This window comes from Pseudoliparis swirei, chromosome 19 (genome assembly GCF_029220125.1).
Source record: "Pseudoliparis swirei isolate HS2019 ecotype Mariana Trench chromosome 19, NWPU_hadal_v1, whole genome shotgun sequence".
NCBI classification, from domain to species: domain Eukaryota; kingdom Metazoa; phylum Chordata; class Actinopteri; order Perciformes; family Liparidae; genus Pseudoliparis; species Pseudoliparis swirei.
The window spans coordinates 17,307,519-17,326,840 of record NC_079406.1 but is presented as its reverse complement, the minus strand read 5'-3'; the positions used below and the strand labels follow the sequence as shown (position 1 = coordinate 17,326,840).

Sequence of the window (19,322 nt, the reverse complement as noted above, 5' to 3'; positions counted from 1 at the left end):
ACAGCTGATGTGGTGACGTCATCAAGTTAGCTGCTGTTCCAATCACAGAAAGACGGTCCTCCCGTCCTCCCTCCAGTCTGGACTCCAAGACCAAAGTCCAAAAGAACACAAGTCTGTACTCAGTGTACTTGGAATTTCAAAACGGCTCATTTTATGTCCGTGTACTTTTGTAATATGTAAAATTCTCAATAAAGGTCTTGAAATGTAAAAAAATATATATCTGCATTTCCCTTTAATACCACTGCGGCCCACTAGAGGGGCGCGCCCCACAGTTTGAGAAACACTGGTGTCGCCTGTTTAACGTGAACTTCATGTTTTTACCTCAGGAGGCAGTAACGGTCGCTGACGTCCACGCGCATGCGCAGTAGCACTCAACACAACCGCAATAAGCAAACATGGCGGCGGCCGTCGACAGTGTTGTGAAAGTGTAAGTTTACCTTTATTTGTTGCGAGAATAAAACGAGTAGCCAGACACAGTTGAACGTATAACCGCGCAATCGTCATGTTACTGCAGGTTGCCGTAAACCGTAACGTTAAACGTATCCTTAATCTTCAGTCCAAGATTTGTCCCGAGAGAATAACGTTACCCACTGAGCTAATGTTAGCGTGTTAGCTGTGGGCAAATCTAAACGAGGCGAACCCATCGAGGAGCCGTGTTTCAGCCACGACTCTTTTCCAACACGGCCACGGGGGAACGTTTCAGGTGCTGCTGCACGCAATGTATCCACACGGTTGCTAACCAGAGCCGCCTGCAGTTGAATAAGAGAGTTAATTTCGCAGTAACCTGTCAGCTTGGCGGGTGCTTTGTTGTGACGAGGGGCCAACAATCAACCTTTTGTTCAGACGTCCCTCCGGCGCGACTGGCGTTGCGGAGCATTGCGGTGAAGCCGGGCTCGTGTTTGCGGTTAGTCCGCGTGGAGACGGTGCAGTCAGCGCAGCAGCTCAGCTCAATGTCGTCTTAATATAAGTTAACACACTAAGGAGACCTTTCACACGGTTTTTATATAGTAACGTTTTTACATTTATGTCTCGCTGGATATTGAAATCACCCACAGTTATGGCCTACTGGTGTTACACATTTATATCTCCCCAGTTGCTCAACAGAGCATTCAAACTGCATTTGAAACATCCCCCTCATCATTCTTTTGCAATTTCAAAGCACAAATGTCCCTCAACAATCCCTTTTATAGTGTTAGTTTGTATCACAAGACGCATACGCCTTAGGGCCCTGAGGACTTTGGGGAGATCTACAAAAGCCAGAGTGTGTGATGACATTGTTACGGTGACTGCAACACTGGTTGCATTCAAGAAAATGTGTTTTAATGTGAACGTGTCCCTTTTCACAGACGCGTTGTGTTGGCCAGGATGATACATTGGCTTATATTAACTGATTGCCTCTATATTAATATGTTTTTGTATGTTGGCAGATTTGTAACAAGAAATTGTGACATATATTTATTCAAGTAAAAACAGTGTTATGTAGTTGGTTGCACCAGAAAAGGACAATAAGTGACCAGAAATTTGTCAATGTCAATTTATACTTTGGTTCTCAAATTTAAAGGATTGTTATCTTTGTTTTATTGTAAAAAATATATATATACCAATGAAATCCATGGCAGAGGTTTCAGAAATAAGACTTGAACACAACACGGTTATTTTAAGATTGAGAAGTCTGGCATACGTGTGAGAATCCATCTACAGATACTTGCACACATTACACTGGGAGCTTGACAGTGTTGGTTCTAGACACAGTTTTATTATTGTAAAGCTCAATTTGCAATATTTATCCATCAGTGACTATTAACCTTCTATCCTAATCCGGGTTATTTGACTGGTTCCGCTTTCTCATTTCAGGCTGGGAGAGCAGTATTACAGAGATGCCATTGAGCAGTGTCATAGCTACAACGCTCGTCTGTGTGCCGAGCGCAGCATCCTCATGCCTTTCCTGGATTCTCAGACTGGTGTGGCCCAGTCCAACTGTTACATCTGGATGGAGAAGAGTGACCGGAGTGCGGGTATATAATGAGCGCGGAATACTAATTTGATCACACCAAAAGGGACTCCGCCTGCTGGTTCTCTAAATGTTCTGTTCTGTGTCTCGTCAGGTGTAGCTCCGGGCCAGCTGTACACTTACCCAGCCCGTCGCTGGAGGAAGAAACGGCGTTCTCATCCCCCGGAGGACCCCCGCTTAGCCTTCCCCCCTCTCAAAACAGGTATGACTTTTGGTGGAACATCTTGTCTCCCATCACCAAAACACGTCATGTTGGGTTCATTCAGCCTCGTAGAATTTTACAAGTAAGATGTTGTATATTTAGTAAATATCTGTTCATATGCAATAGTTAAAGATAGGAGCTCCTGTACTGTTAATTAATGTGGGTATGTTTCTGCGTCTGTCTGATTCTGTGTTCATGTCGCGTCAATGCATGTTTTACCGGTTCACTTGGTGTGTGTGTGTGTAGCAGAATTGGAGCTGGGTCTGAAGCGCGATGCCTTGGAGGCAGCGGATGGCAGCAGTCTGGAGGCCCTGCTGAAGGCGGAGCCCATTGAAAAGAAGAGCGGCGTGTCGGACCTTCAGGGCCCTGAAGAAGACTCGGCTGCTGTGGAGCCTCCTGCCACCTCGGCGACCACTCACACATCCTCTGGGCGCGTCCGCAAGGTGCAGCTCAAAGCTGGCTCAACACTCCCGTTTTCTACCAATGCAATTCCTATTCAGTACAATTTATGGATAAAACAAAGTTTCGATCACTCCGACAGGATTTCATTTAATGAAACCGGTCTCTCTTGTATGACGATGTCGTTGCTTCAGCAGAGTACAAACAACAGGGATGGATTTAAATTGTATTACAAATCAAGTTCTTCCCAAGAATCAAACTCTAAATGTTCAGAAAAGTGAAGTAAGGAAGAGTTCACACATTCAATACAGTGAGATCTGACCCAGACCGTCTCACTGCAGAGAGTCCTGGACCACGATGACTACTTGGACGACCTGGACGATGACGACTTTGAGGACGAGACCCCGAAGAGACGAGGCAAGAGCAAGTCCAAGGTGAGTGCCTCTTCTGTTCCTGCAGTCAGTTCCCCGTGGGGTTGATGTCTCAGCGTTGTACGATGTGTCAACTGTTGAATGGGTTCTATAGGGGCGCAGTGACAAGAATGGCAAGAAAAAACAGGAGGCTGCGGCCGCAGCGCTGGAGGAGAGGGACAAGCCGTACGCCTGCGACAGTGAGTACGAGCTTCCTTTGCGAGGGCCGCGTGCGACACGCATGTCAGCAAGAGAGGCTTTTGCCTTTTCAGCGAATAGACAAAAAACGAGCCTCCTGCCCCGCGTGGTGCGATCTGAACGACCCCGCCTGGAACTTAAGTTTAACAGCGTAGAAATTAGAAAAGTCCAAATTCGGTTTATTCTTTTCTTGAGATGCCGCTCCGTGTGTGCGATGTAACTTCCTGCTGGCTACATCGAATTTGACTTGCTCACCTGTCGGGTGACGATTGGCATAGTTTTGTGGTTCCATCTTTTGTGTGTGTGTGTGTGTGTCAGTCTGTGGGAAGCGCTACAAGAACCGCCCTGGACTGAGCTACCACTATACACACTCTCACCTGGCCGAGGAGGAAGGCGAGGACCGCGAAGAGATCGAGGCTCCTCCCACTCCTCGCAAGCCTGAGGAGCAGAAGAGTGAGTCACCCTCTAGTGCTGAGAGAGAGACGGAGAGGGAAGGGAGGTGTGGTTGCATGCTATGTCTCTCTCTCTCATCCTTTTGTCTTTTCTTCACTTTTTTTTAACACCCTTTTCAGTATTTTATTTTCCTCATTTTAAATCCTAAATCTAGGATTCGACTCAGTTTTCTTTTAAAGTATATCGTTTTATATCCAACATATCCATCGCATTGCTGTTTTCTTTTGTGCACGTGGCATCGTGTTCGCAAATCCATTTAACAAGTGCGTTTTGTCAGTCGTCAAGTCATTCATTCCTTTGGATCACATCATCAGCCAGTTACTAAGATCACACGGTGGAGATTGAGTGACATATCAAATAAACAAGTGGCATGGGAAAAAGATGGCGGTATTTAATTCATCCTCCTCGATTACTCAATTTAGAGTGACAGTTTTATGGTCCACTGAATGGTTTCTTCACTCGTTCTCCTCTCAGCAACTAAGAAGGGTCCCAACGGGCTGGCGCTGCCCAACGATTACTGCGACTTCTGTCTGGGAGACTCGACTTTAAACCAGAAGACTGGCCAATCAGAAGGGCTGGTGTCCTGCTCAGACTGCGGACGCTCGGGTATGAACTTGACATGCCTCTTTGATTACTAATTTACTATTCACTCTGTGCCCCATGGTTACTGTTGCTATGCCTGTTAAGTGTTCTGCTCCAGCATCTTCCTTGACACCATTTCTCCCGTGTCCTCTCCTGGCAGGCCACCCAACATGCTTGCAGTTCACACCGGTGATGATGGCTGCAGTGAAGACCTACCGCTGGCAGTGCATAGAGTGCAAGTGCTGCAATGTTTGCGGCACCTCAGAGAATGATGTAAGCCCCTTTTATTTATATATATATATATATATATATATATACACATACACACACACAACAAGATTTCTCCCTGGTCTCCTCCTTCCTGCAGGTCATGTCTGCACACGTTTGTGTATACATGTATTCATGCAGTTAACATGAAGAGAAGGATGGAGAAGGTGCTTTTTCCAAAATGTTATGGACATATTTTCAGTCTCACATGCCTTTTTACTGATTTAGTTACTGCCGAACAGATAAAGTTTCTGATGGTTTGGTAAATATCTGGCCGTGTATTTCTTGAACAGATTAGTGAGTGTGTTATCTGTGAGCAGCTCATGAAACCATGTAAGAGTAATTTCATCTGTTTTTGTTTGGCATCATCAATCTAAAATACTTCCCCATTGAATCAAATGCAGACACGGTCGACTAATGCGAATGTCAAACATGAAGCAAAGCCGGCAACAAGATTTCAGCATGTTTGACTTCCAGCAGGAATATGTGCAAATTGGACGAATTGGATATGCTAAATATTGCACTATCTAGTAAAACTGCACCCAAGATTGTTCATCAGACTCCTCAAATATAATGAATTGAGTTGGTATAAGTGAACATGACATGTCTACGTTTTAGAATAAAATGACATTTTCAATCATAAAGTGAATTGTCGGGGTTCTCCGGCTTCCTCCTACATACTAAAGACATGCATCGCATGTTCATAGGAGGCTCTCAATTGGTGTGAATGTGAGCGTGAATGGTTATCTGCCTCTCTATTGAACCTGAGATCAATAAAGTGGCGACCTGTCCAGGGTGAACCTGCCGACGCCCAATGTCAGCTGGGATGGAACGGGAACATAAGTTAATTGTCGCGAGCACTGTAACCATCAGCGAGAGTTTCCATCGTGAACACAACGTTCTCACTTCCTCTCTCGTCTGATGTTCTCTTCCTGCCTCGTCAGTAGACTCAACATGACGTTGTGTTTTTGTAGGACCAACTGCTGTTCTGTGACGACTGTGACCGAGGCTACCACATGTACTGTCTGAGTCCCCCCATGACGGAGCCACCAGAGGGTAAGCTAATGCTGCACACGTTACCAGACTCGAAGGACGTGTTTTTATCCATCCCTGATATCATCACTTGGCTGAAGGCCGGTCCTCTGAGGCGCTCCTTCTCACAGGACATCCAAGGTCAACTTCACGGCAGCCCCAACCTATCCGGTCATGTTCTTGTATCTTTTAATCATTTCCTTTGACAGTTGTTTTCATAAATACATTCTTTCGTGGCCTTATAGTCGTGGTGTATCAGACCTTGATCACCCCTATGGACCCCCCCCCCCCCCCCCACGGTTCGGTACGCATGTGAACCGCGGATACATTATACAATGTGACCGTCATATTGGGAAATACAGTTTTACTGCCTTTGTCACTTTGATATTCAGTAAACAAATATGTGATGTAATGCTTTTTAGTCATTGATCACTGATTATACTGCATTGTCAACAACAGATCCATGTTGACATCAACAGGAGCATAGCGGTCCTAGGAGCTAACCAAGCGCTTCAAATGCTTGACCACAGGTGTAGAAATACATCTGAGTTTTCAGCAACGCTGTGGGAAAATATTCATTTGTTAAGTCTCCATTTAGGAAGCCGGCCTCACTGTGTTTCTGTATGTTTCAGGGAGCTGGAGCTGCCACCTGTGCCTGGTTCTGTTGAAGGACAAAGCCTCCATATACCAGCAGAATCAGAGCTCCACACCTGAGTGACATCATATCAACACGCCCCCCCCCCCCCCATGGAAACATCAGACCTCCTCCCAGTCCAGACCACCGGGCTCTGTGCAGATGTAGCTGAGCCAGATTGCAGATCAGCTTTAGAAGTCTTAATATCGACTGTCGGTCAACGTGGAAATAAATGTTATCACTACCAACCTGCCTCCAAACCCCTGCAGCTTGCCATCAAACACATACATATTTTTTAGTATATACAGTATAGACACGCACTCTCTTCAGGACTGTTACACACACTATATACAGAGAGCATGCAGTAACCACAGTAATGGCTATCTCCATGGGAGTTCCCACGAGCCTCACAGCTAATTATCTGCACGCTTTCACACTTAAAGACAGTGTGGACTTTCGAGACGACCCTGTTTTATTTCTGCTAAATTATCTATTTTTACTCTCTGAATGTGGGAGAAAGAAGAAGAAAAAACCCACCACTTATACAGTCAAGGAATATTATTATTATTACTACTATTGTTATTGTTCTGGTTACTAGTCGACCTTTGTAGTGGCATTTGTTTGTGTACTTTTGTCTGATCCATTGGAGCGTAAATCTTTGAAAGGTGTCCCTGAGGGGAGCCGGTCAGTGCCAAGATCCACCGTCATAAGAAATACACACAGCAAGTACCCATGGAGTTTATCATAACCACATCTTTGTTTTTATTTTAAACCAGTGGGACAAAGATGAAAACAAAAAAAATCTTAAATTTTTCCAAACAAAAATCTTTGTCTTTGGCCTTGCTTCTTTAGCGTGGCACCAAAACCAACTTTTCCCCTCTGGTCCAGTGACTGGTTGGATCCGTTACCGTAACCCAATACATCAGAGCATAGTACTGCAAGTTGAGACATCAACAGAGCTAACATTGTCTTATTTTGAAAAACATGACTTTTAATTAGTCCGATAATGCCGTTCTTTTTGAAAGAAACCGACCAATACCTGAAACTAGTAATCACAAAGGTGCATCGTTTTCTCAAAGATGTTTTGTGGTAGCTTTTAAGAAACAGTTTTTCAGTGACATCACCCTTCACAAGTCAACATCTGCTGTTAAACTGATGACACAGTATCTTATATAGACTGTAGCTGCTTTTATCATTTGTCACACTGAGGCAGATTTGCATGCATATTGCACCTGTATGAATGCACACGCCACAAATGTTTGTTTGTTTTTTGTGCTTTTTTAAAACATTTTATATTACCTGATATTCCATTGGTATTGGGAGTTTTTTCTAGTAGAATTTTGTAAAGTCTATGGTATAGCAAACACTTCAATATAGCTCCTAATGCATTCTCTGTACTGTATTGACTTTTTCTATTTTTGTTATGACTGACATGTTTGAATTTATTTGATTATTCTGATATGTCAGACCTCCATGATGAGTATTTGTAGAATTATGTACTTTGTTGTACTATTTTTATTTTTTACATTTCTTTGGTATCAAAGCCAATTTAGCTTGACTGAAATAAAAATCACTTTGAATTACATGCTCATTGTAATTGTTTAACATAATACATATTGTCCAGATGGAATATAAGAATTGCATAATGTGCATTTTGTTTATAGCCGTCTGCTCTGCGGAGCACTCGGTGTTAAAGTATTGTGTTGCCTCTGTGGTGGGGGCTCGGCTCGTACACATCAACAACTCATAAGTCGTATGTATCAAGTGGTCCTCATAGAATGATTTGACAAACACACAAAGGGAATGGAGCCGTTATTCACAGCTGTCAGATGTTTCTCAAATCAATATGGATGGTGATTGAAAAAACCTCAACAGAATCAGAAATATATTAAATCTTTGGAAAAGGATCTTGAGGTTTAACACTTTGTCTGCTGGTACACATATTGTCCCATTTCTTGGTGGATGGTACAAAACAGATTAAAGATGGTGTGTTATGAGAAGTATAATTTGTTACATATTGTATAATGTATGCAGTGTGCAATGACCATTCATTGTGTGAGGAAAGTTGGATGATCGTTGATGTTTATAACGTGTCGGCTCCAGAACTCGGACAGCTCCCTGTTCCCAGACAGCTGGAGGTGGCAGAGCTGACCGTGGTGCTGACGTACGAAAGGCAATATTTCTCTGTGACTCCGAACTACTGTAACCACACCGTCTTATACTCCGGCACACTCCCTGCAGCCGCGGAACCAAAGCGACTAAGCGCTGGGTTCCACATTAGGAACAAGTAGTAATATTTGAGGCTTGATCACAATACACTTTAGGGGGAACAATTTATGAACAACTAGTAATGTAGTATGCCATAGTAAATGTCTTAATTGTGTATGTCATAATTGTCTAAAGTATTGTTTAAAAAAAAAGGCAATAGCATTTTTAGTATAATATAGTATCTTTCCTCCCTAATTCAGGACAAATACATGTACATATATGTACTGTGTATGCCTTATGTTATTTGTTTTCCTTTCATTTGGTAGTTAAATACAATACACATATGATGGTGTATGCTTTGGTTTGATTCATCATATGTCGTCTTATTCTTGTCATGTTTTACTTATACGCGCAATAAGTGAAGGCAATTTACAAAAAAATATAAGCAAAACCTCACAGAACAGAACATTTTATTTCACTCAACACACTCAACGACTCTCCAAACAGACATTCCAGCACATAAATACCACCTCTGTTTGGGGGGGGGGGGGGAAGACAACAGTGGCTTAGTGCAATTATTATCTGGAGCGTGATGATCAGCCATGCTTTGCCGGTTACAACTACAAACACAAAGGCGTGATGAGAACTCAACGTGAATTTTACATAAAATAATAACGTCAAGCACTGAGGAGCAACTACACACGTGAATATGGGTAATCAACTGGTCCTTGAGGTTAATCGTGGCAGTCATAGCATATTAATAAGTAAAGTTACACATTTTGGGGTTCCTTATACAACATTGGTTTTATAATACTTTATAAATTTTTTGGAGACCGTGCGTTACCAGTTGGGTCTGATTACACACAATCTGGACCGGAGGTACTTGGTACAAAACTATTTAAAATACTTGTTTCTCAAAGGTAAAGCATGCAGCTTTCAGGCGGCCGGTGTCGAAGTAATGCTGCTCAAACATGTACAGCAACTGTGAACGCATGAGTCGTGAGTGTGCACGGGGCGTGTGCGTGCACTCTACAACATCTCGAAGCCGACGGAGCAGAGCAGGAAGATGGCGTAGAACAGGATGAGGCAGAGTCCCAGCCTGCGGTCCAACTTCCAGCAGTTCAGGTGGACACACAGGACCTGAAAGTACAGAGAGAGAGCTTCGTTTATTTTGCACTCACCTGAATATAATTCAGTTTGAAAAAAGAGACGAGGACTGAATTTTAACAACGATGATCGAACTCACAGTGAGGATGACTGAGGCCAACAGAAGAACCACTGAGTATATCAAGCCTTTGCTGTTGATTGTCACCTGAGAAAACAGATGACAAGGCAATAACATGTTGATGAATTCCAATAATCAAATCTGTGTTCATCCAAGGTGTTCGATACTTAAATACACTCATTTACTTCATTTTTGGCCTCCACTACATTCAAGTCTAAAAACATTTATTCTTTGAAATGCTAAGCAATATTCAGAAAAGAGATTTTACAGAAGTATTTTTTAGAGGGCATTTTTGTATATATAGATATTCAAGAAGTGACAAGGGGGAGACACAGGATAGCCAATAGGATATTGCTATTTTATTAAGATCAAGGGTCAATTCAGCTGTATATAAAGAAAACTATTTGGGTTACCACTGATCCGTTGCTGACGATGAGAGTCCTCAGCGCCCAGGGGAAGCCCAGGCCCAGCAGCACATCAAAGATATTACTGCCAATGGAATTGGACACAGCCATGTCGCCCATCCCTGCAACATTTGACATACACACGATACAAAATATAGAGTGAAATTCATGAAGTGCGAAGGCATTCAAACAACACCCGGTCAAACGGCTTGACGTTTTTTAGTTTTCCGTCAAAAGTGTGCCTATGAATGTGATTTAGCTTCGTAACATACTGAAATGTGCCAATAAGTGAGGTGGTATAAATGATTCAACCATGTAATTACGTGCTGAGACAGTTCAAACACACGTAAACACACCTTGTCGGGCGACAATGAGGCTGGCCATACAGTCGGGGACACTGGTGCCGGCTGCTAGAAAAGTGATGCCCATGATGACTTCTGGAATTCCAAGTGTGTAGCTGATTACGGTCACCTGGACAGAGACACAGGGGGAGGAGGCTGTGTATATTTATGTGTGTGTGTGTGTGTGTGTGTGTGTGTATGTGTGTGTGCACGCAAGTATGCTGGTGCGTTACTGTGTTTCTCACCATCCAGACCATGACGTAAGAGTAGAGGGCTATCCAGAGCGTGGAGGACAGGAAGGTGAGCAGGTACCAGCGCTCCCACTGCGGCAGGTTACAGTCGGGGATGGTGAAGTAAAGCAGGACGCTCAGGGGCCAAGAGAGCAGCCACTTCAGACGCACACACCACCGCTCTGGGGAAATGATGAAAACACACACAGACACAAACACCGGGATCATTACAGATTCCTCCAAACTTGTAAATTATGCGTGTGGCCTGGCTGGATAATCTTAGTATCATCCTTTTTGAATTGGCTCCAATAGCCAATGATCCATCTGTAAGACTGGGAAACATTGGAATGTGGGGAAAGGAAGCTGCTCTGTTTGCTACCGCGGCCTCAAGTCTGAGTTATGATTGCTAGAAATCAGCTTGTTGCTTTGGCAGAAGGTCAAAATAAATGTCAGTTAGAACCGGAGAGATGTTTTATCATTATTTAGATATTTGACACAATGCTGTGTGGAAAAATGTGTATAATAAAGCGAGTGTCTGATTCCATTCACCACTCACTTGGCAGAATGAAGGGCTTGAAAGGAGTGTCCTCCTCCTCCTCTCCTTCCTCTTCCTCTTTAGGCTGTGCTGCCCCACCCGTCTCCCCCCCTGTCTCTTTACCCCTCTCCTTCTCTTCCTCTAGCGGCGGCGTGTCTCCCTCTGACGCCGTCCCGCTCTCCCTCCCCCACAACCCGTTAGCACCCAAACCCTCCTCCCCTGAAGCCCCCTCCTCCTCCGGACCCCCCTGGGACCGAATCAGCCGCTGCCTCTGTGGGTCGGGAGGGAGTGAGGGTTAAGTCGGAGAAAAGAAGGAAGGAAAATCTAAATGAAATGAGAAGTAACGTCATCTGACTGGAGCAGGAGGAGAATTCCCACCCCAGGCATGTCTTCACATTCCCCAGAGCGGACTGGGTCAGCAGGGGGAGTCACACTTTACTTATACATGCAGGACAGCCGATATGACTGTGGGTTAATATCATCATGAGGCAGCAGTCTGTGTGTCTGTGGCAGCAAATCGGATGTTGTTTAATAATATGATGGCAGAAAAATCGATCTCCTTATCTTTCTGTCTCACTGCAAAACTCCTGTGCACAAGCTGCACTGTGAATAGTATCTTGGAATTGATAAATCACGACCACATTTAACAAATCAATATAGCAATTAAAAACACAATTACCATAAATAAAACCACCACAAAGATGAAGCGGTAGCCTCGAAACGCAAACAGACTTTTCTTTGAGGACAAATGGAGAAAAGTTTAAAGAGTTCTCATATTGTGGGAGGATTGGAAGAAAAAACAACAACCTCTGTGCTTCTTTTCAATGAAGAAAGCGACAATGGAGAAGCAACATTCTCACTGAGATCTGCAGTTTCTTCAAATAAAGTCATATAATGCAACTCTTTGCTTCTGCTATGACTAAATAGTCCTTCAGCATCCCCCACTTATCCCAAACTGTGTGGACACTACCAACTCTGTAAACACACATTTCTCAATGTATACGTTGAAATGAAACATAGAAAAGGCCCCGAAAACTGTTTCTTCTGCAGTTATTTTACAACTTGTGATCTCAATCTTAATGGATGAACACAATTTAGGAAAGATACGAGCAAATAGTTAGTAACTACGAAGAGATACTTCTGCAACACAAACTCAGGAATGGCTTTACGAACCACTCCAGTTCAGGTCCGTAAGCGTGAGTGCAGTGATCCTTCATTATATAAAAGGTCATCTTACCAATATGACCTGCTTATTTGAACTTAACGTATTGTTTTTTAAAATGCTGCACATGCACATTTAAAAACCCACCAACCAAGCACAGGGGAACTTGACGTGATGTGAAGCGTGTAAGCAAGTGCAGTGAAGCTCGTTGATGAGCATGCTGCCATGCGCAGGCGGGTAAAGGGGTGAATGCAGGGTGACGAGAAGGCGGAGGCTTGCCTCTGAGAAGGAGAGCTGGTGGGGATGCAGGTTCAGCATCTCATCCGCCATCACCAGCCCCGAGTCGTGGCCTGCCACCGCACATGAATCTGGGGAAGGTGTGGGGGAGGGGGGGGGGGACATTAGTGGGATATATCAGTGGAAAGGAGAGGACAGTTGAATAACACAGATAGTAAACAATAGTCAGCACTGGAGTAAAATCTGAATGAGGGGAAACGTTGTCATGTTTTCAATGTTTTCCATGTTCACGTTGACACGCGATCCAGCACCTGGCTTCAGTGGCACCATGTCGTTGTCACTGTCTCCAACATTTCCGACAGCAGTCGTCCGTCGTAGGATACTCAGACACGATCCCTCTGCCAGGCTGCACAGAGATCTGTTGAACCTACACACACACACACACACACACATTGTGTCTTCAGTAGGTACAGAGAGTGTGGTTGTTTGATACCAACAGGATTTAAATGTGAGAGAAATGAAAAGAGTCTCACTTCATGATGATTATGTATATTCCGTACATGGAGATCAGGATGATGCTCTCCCACCTGAAACACACACACACACACACACACACCAACAGATATAAATACCACATTCGTTACACTGACAGTCTGTTATCTTGCAAACCGATATCCAATCAACAGAGGCTTACCACACAACCTTTTCGTCATAGATCACCTGCAAAAACAATTAAAATATACTTTAGTTTTATAAAAAAGAATACTCCTTCCATACCTTATCAAAGGAATATTAAAGTTACTAATATTATTAGCTCCTCACATCTTGGTTACAATTCTAAAACTAAACAAATTAAAAGGATCCTGATATGGTTCTGCATTAATATTGGCTTAAAAAAATCCAGTTCAGTCAAGCAATAATGTCATGTGAAGTGAGTAGCTTCTCTCTACTAGCCAGATATACTGTTTGTGGTCTTGTAAATGTAGGAATTAAAGGAGATGATGTCTGCGGGAATTCACTGGAGCGTTTCTCACCGTGATCAGCACCAAGATGGACAGGATGTAGAAGACAGCGTCACGGAACAACGGCCACCAGCTCAGGGAGATGGGCTGGAAAGAGACACACGTTGTACGTTTTCTGTTGAATTAGTTCAGAAGAAGTGAAATTAGTCCTCCTTTTAGCTTCAGCTGTACCTGTCCAGAGAAGATGCCACAGAGGCCGATGATAACCAGGATGTTAAAGACCGCTGATCCCACGATAGTTCCCACACCCACGTCTCCTTTGGTGATAAACACCCCTAAAAACACAACAGGAAAAAAGAAGCTATCAATGAAGAAATGGTGAATAGTATATCTCCGTGTACAAGTTAGATATAATGTCTCTCTCTGAACAGAAATATTGCATCTTAGGTTCATAGGCACAGAGGCTGGGTGGATATATTTTATCTTATGCTACTCATATGGAACATTCACTGCAATATTGCCTAAAGCCATTCAAATCCAAGCCAGCCTTTTTTCTTCTGAGAATAAAATCGGATATTTAAAAGGCAATATGTGAGGAGATGTCCTCGGCCACATGCATTCAGAAGCAAAGTTTGAATTCTTACAAATCAAAAGTAGTATTCAGGATATATTCCACAATGTTCCAGTTTATCAGATTTCCAAAACATGTGTGCGATGGTTTCGGTCTGTGTTTTATATCCGGGCCAACGTTTTCAAACACTGTGAACAACATACTTTTCTCCTACATTTTACACCAGAAACTCTGATTTCTTCAGTGCCAATGCCTGGATTATAAAAAGAAAAATCCACATATATCAATAATCATTTGGGAGAAAATACATTTGAGAACATCTGGGCCACTGAGGTCATTTGCAGGTGAGCTGGCGATGACCATCAAGCACGTGTTTTATATTTAAGATTAAACATGATTTGGTTCTAAAAGCATCATTTTCTTTTATGCATTTTTCTTTTCTTCAAGGTAATTGTGTTAATTACTCTTTGTTCTTACATTTGAATTATTCTTAAGCAATGACTGAAGAAAGTGAATGCCAGGCTTGTTTGTATCTTGTATATTCTTTGTGGATTTATTTATAAAAATGTTCTCTAAAATGCTCTTGTCCCATCTTTATTCATGTCTACTTCACGCTTTAAATCAGTGCGTCTGCCTGAGGTCACGTGACTCCTCCCAGTGTGAAGATACAGAGGACTGCAGTTAGTTGGAGAACTGACGTAGCACTCATTGGGCTAACCCATTAGAGCGAGTTATTGTTTACACCAGTGCCATACTGACCAATCAGAGAGGTGAAGAGCTCGGGGGCGGAGCTTCCAGCTGCCATGAAGGTTGCCCCGGCAACATCCTGACTGAGGTTCAGGTTCTGGAGGATGAAGGAAGATTTTAAACAGATTAAAGAATCAAACTAGTGATATTAAACACGTTTCTGGTTGACAGAAAGTACTGATACAGCTGGACTAATGCCTTGTTGGTTTACTTCGTTTTGTGGATATATAGACAGTAAGAACATCCTTGAAACGGTTGGAGGGAAAGAAAATAACCAGATGATTTGGTAAAAATCACAACGACAACATCGTCCATCTAATTGTAGACAAACTATACGATAAGTCCTACCTGTTTGTATTTATTTACTTATTAGACGTGTCTTTAGTTCATACCTTTGATACTTTTTCAAGTGATGGCACAAAGTAAAATTCACACACAATGGCCAGCGCATGAAACATGTAGATCGCCTGTGAAATACAGAAGACACGTTATTGTCTCTCGGCCTGTAGGAGCGTATCTGTTTGAGTTCAATGCAACAAAATTAAGTTTCCTTCATTTCAAAATCTGTCTTTCAGGCAGAGCCGATACTCACACAGAGAACATGAAGGAGGACCGCTCCCTGTCTCCTCTGCTCTGCAGTGAAGACGTCTTTAGGGAAATCACTGATAGCTGGAGAAGAGATGGACAGACAGGAACATATAGTATGTATGAGATTAGGAGGATTCCTGAACTACAGCTGAAAAGATAAGCGGATTAATCGATTGGTGGATCACAGAAGATTCAGTGGGCAAAAATTCTCTGAATCGATTAATCGTTTCAGTCATTTTCAAAGCAAGAATGCCAAACATTCTCAAGATCCAGCCTCTCAAATTCGATGTTAATCTGTCCCCCCATGGTCCTTTCGGATTCAATTTAAATGATTGATATGGTTTTTCAGATCTATAATAGCATTGTCTGTTGCTCTTTGTAAACACACCGCCTTCAGGAGAGGAAGCGGCGTTAATGAGAACAGAGCATTGGATAAGGGAAGTTAAATGTTCTGACTGTTTCACTGACCCCTCCAGCAGCACACCGTACCTCTACAGGTGCCGTTTAATCTGTTCTCAAAGTGTGGTCATTCAATTCGAGAGCATGAACGCTTTCCCTCAAAACCCTGGTTTCACTCTGTGAGCCTGCTTGTGCTTTGACTTCTGCTCAAACTGTAAGCGTGTTATATTATTGCTTGCACAGATTTCACGCGCTTCAGCCCTTCTCCTGCTTCTGTGTGCTCGAAAAACCTCCGCTCTCACATTTCTCCTCTGCTCTTGGATTTTTGGGGGGCAATAACTCTGTCAGAATGCATCTCTCGGGCTGCAGCCACGTTTTTATGTTGGCTTTATTTATTTCAGCGTCTTTCATAAAAAACAGTGATTCCTATAATGTCGACCTTCAGAGGCATCTAATGTGGCCGAGTTAGACAATGCATTGCAACCACCCTCCTTCCAACTGTGGAGAGGTGTTTTGGATAGATTGCAACGTCTCGCAAAGAAGCTCAAACTAATGCCACGACTCACTGCGCCAAAAAAAGAGAATCTTTTGTTATGAGGCAGCTCAAAACATCCATAACAAGGAACGTTGCCTCCCAAGTGACTTTCAGATTTATTTGTGAGTCAGGATTTATAAAACTGCCTGCGGAAAACAAAAGCAACAAACATCCGAGTGAAACTAGTGTGATGGCAGTGGATGGGATCCTGCACAGAGGTGACATCGTGCAGTTAGAGTCTAACATGCATCATGTTTGGAGATGAAGGCACAAATATCGAATGATAATATGCGTCACGTGATTTTCTTTGGACACAGATCAAACTGTATATTTGTATCAACAAGAACAAGATGGTTCTCATGAAAATAAGTAATATAGGCATTGAGAGATAATGTCTTCGAGGCCTTGAAGTTAATCTGTACTGTATTTCCAACATGCAGTTGTTCTAGCTCAATACATGCAGCTGTATTATGTGTAATTGGCCATAACATCTCTTCATCTCTCAGATCACAAGATGATGTCACTGTTCCTCTCTCAGTCTTTCAAAACAGCTAAATGGATCCAAGCACACACAGGTGATGAGAAAACTGCTGATGAGAGGCTAGTCATTACACCAGGGCAGACACTTTGAACAGATCCAGATGCACACGCCATCCAACCACACATTCTAAATTCAGTTTCCTAGCAACCGGCTCCCTTTAAGGCCTAACTGTGTTTAGACATCAAGATGTGCAGAGTTGAAGGATGAGGTGGAGCGGAGAGGTATAGATTTCTGAGCAGAGGACACTTTTACACACACAGTTAAATATCTCACCAGATCTAGAAACAGTCGTGTTGTTGTCTTCTTCTTGCTGGATGAGCTCTCTCTTGGACATGGAGAAGTCATGACTCACAGTGGATGCATGGAAACCTAACAACAATAGGAATTGGCATTAAAATAAATACCAACAATATGAGTCACAATGCTGTATATCTGAGTGTCTGAGAAATACTGTAAGTTTGCCCAACTTTAATGTATTGATATGGCTGCTGTGCTGCTAAAACATGTTATGGTTGTCATTAATTGCACTATTACTGCAATCTAACATATTATTTGCATAGTTATAAACAATCAGTTATATAACGAATCAGCTTCTTATATAACGAATCAGCTTCTTGCAGATGAAACCATAACAGGTCTTTGTGAATTCCTCGTGAAGCACCTGTCACGTCGCTGAAGTTAAAGATCCAGGCGACTGCGAGCAGAGTGACTCCACAGACGCAGAACCGCGGGAGGAGGCGCGTCTGTCTCGGTCTCCTCGGCGCCTTCATGCCGCCCGCCGTCGTCGCTCTCCGGCTCTCCGGCTCAGAACATGTCGCCTGCGCCGCTCCACAGCTAGCCCTTCTCAATCCGCCAGTCCCCCGTTCACAAGGCTGGATCAAACTGGCCTCTCCCGTTTCTTATTGATCTTCGTTCGGCTATTTCAGCGTTGGGCTCCATCCACGATCCCGGGCAGCGCGTGATGGGTTCGGCCCGTCCGCAGCATCGCAGCGCGACTCAGCACCGACGCGGCAGCCGCGTCCACGAGCTCAGACCCGGCAGACACACAATGAAATCCCCAGCCGGCTCCGATATAAAAACATCTCTGATTCAGAGCGCCATCCTTCCCTCCTGCCCTACATAGGGTCCCTCCACTTAGTGCGTTTCTGTTTGGGAGGGGGTGTTTTCCTCAAGTCGAGGACAAGACCAACCGGGGAGCGCCTCCAGCTGGGAGGAGCGACTGGCTGGAGACTGGGGGGAGGGGGCAGATGTGCACTTTGACTGGTGCATGCAATACAAAATATGAAAATGTACTGTTAACAACTATGTCGTGAAACTGAGAGACTACACCATGATAAAAAGTGATGGCCGGATCTGCTGACAGGATGTTGAGTAATGTCTTACTGGCACACGAACACGTTACTCGAAGCAATGTCTGCTAACTGGGTAACAAATTTTGTTGTAAAATGGAGAAAATGCCCCCAGCCTCCAGAGGGTTAACAGGACATATGTGAATGTCAGTCAGTTACCAAGGCCACTGGTTCTGTTGTTCAGTGTTAAAGATGACAGGACCAATGGGGTCTCAATATACTTTTTTTTACTAATCTGATGTTTCACTGAAGAAACAATTTATCATCCACAATATTAAATACCTCGCTGGCACTTTATAGGTAGGAGCCTCTTTGAAACACAGCTCTGTGTGAAGTTTGGTCTTTAAAAAGAATGAACTTTTAACTTTTAATCGCGATTAATTAATCGCAATTTCAAAATGTGCGATTAATTAGTTAATTTTTTTTAATCGATTGACAGCCCTAATATATATATGTTATTAAAAAGGTGCTCACATAACAGTTTTTGTTTGCAGCACAATGAGGGAAATAGTTTTAAGTTTGGAAAAAAACTAGGGCTGTCAGCGTTAACGCGTTAATCTATGCGATTAATTTGGCCGCGTTAACGCACTAAAATATTTTAACGCAATTAACGCAAGTTTTTTTTTTTTTTTAAACCGCGGCAGTACGGTTTGACACTGTTTCCGTTTTTAAAACAATTATTTCTCCGCTTAAATAAGGAGCAGAAATCAGTTTAACTCATGGATGAATCAGTCGGGTTTCCTCCTGCTCCTCCTTCCTCCCGTCTCCCCCTCTGATACACAGAGGAACGGAGGGGACGTGTCGGGGGACGCGGCGCGGAAAGAACGCGACACACGAAACCTTCAACGTTGATTTGTCAATCCGTTTGTCTGTCAACATTTCGGGAAAAAACAACCAATGAACACTCAGTAAATCACAAAGGACCTCCCACCTCACGGGTGAGACTCTAGAGCAGCCTGTCAGTCAGAGAGCAGAGAACACGGCGCGAGGACAACTGAGCCTCATTGAATAGAGCTGAGATTGTTCTGGAATGTTTGATGTATAACACGTGGGCGTGTGTCACATGCAAAATACTTTAAACGGTGAATTTAATTTATTTT

At 43.3% G+C, this 19,322-nt stretch overlaps 2 protein-coding genes across 3 annotated transcripts; one reads left to right on the top strand and one right to left on the bottom strand.

Moving 5' to 3' along the window:
- Positions 1 to 326: 326 nt before the first annotated feature.
- dpf2l (D4, zinc and double PHD fingers family 2, like) lies at positions 327 to 7,773 on the top strand. Of its 2 annotated transcripts, none has more exons than XM_056439495.1 (11): positions 327 to 427; positions 1,855 to 2,015; positions 2,106 to 2,213; positions 2,463 to 2,656; positions 2,954 to 3,046; positions 3,138 to 3,222; positions 3,539 to 3,673; positions 4,148 to 4,279; positions 4,416 to 4,528; positions 5,497 to 5,578; positions 6,187 to 7,773. In XM_056439495.1, exons 1-11 carry the CDS (start codon positions 396 to 398, stop codon positions 6,270 to 6,272), a joined length of 1,221 nt encoding a protein of 406 aa, XP_056295470.1. In that variant the 5' UTR covers positions 327 to 395; the 3' UTR covers positions 6,273 to 7,773. The 2 variants fall into 2 exon arrangements, with proteins under 2 accessions (XP_056295470.1, XP_056295469.1); XM_056439494.1 differs by having other exon boundaries at positions 2,460 to 2,656.
- Positions 7,774 to 8,849: 1,076 nt separating this feature from the next.
- On the bottom strand, positions 8,850 to 17,973 carry LOC130209705 (sodium/potassium/calcium exchanger 3-like). The gene is made up of 17 exons (XM_056439491.1): positions 17,535 to 17,973; positions 17,147 to 17,242; positions 15,403 to 15,479; positions 15,203 to 15,277; positions 14,823 to 14,907; positions 13,724 to 13,827; positions 13,565 to 13,639; positions 13,225 to 13,250; positions 13,064 to 13,117; positions 12,842 to 12,957; positions 12,573 to 12,661; positions 11,153 to 11,402; positions 10,612 to 10,778; positions 10,382 to 10,496; positions 10,035 to 10,147; positions 9,643 to 9,708; positions 8,850 to 9,536 (listed from the first exon to the last, which is right to left on the bottom strand). Exons 1-17 carry the CDS (start codon positions 17,641 to 17,643, stop codon positions 9,426 to 9,428), a joined length of 1,728 nt encoding a protein of 575 aa, XP_056295466.1. The 5' UTR covers positions 17,644 to 17,973; the 3' UTR covers positions 8,850 to 9,425.
- Positions 17,974 to 19,322: the final 1,349 nt, after the last annotated feature.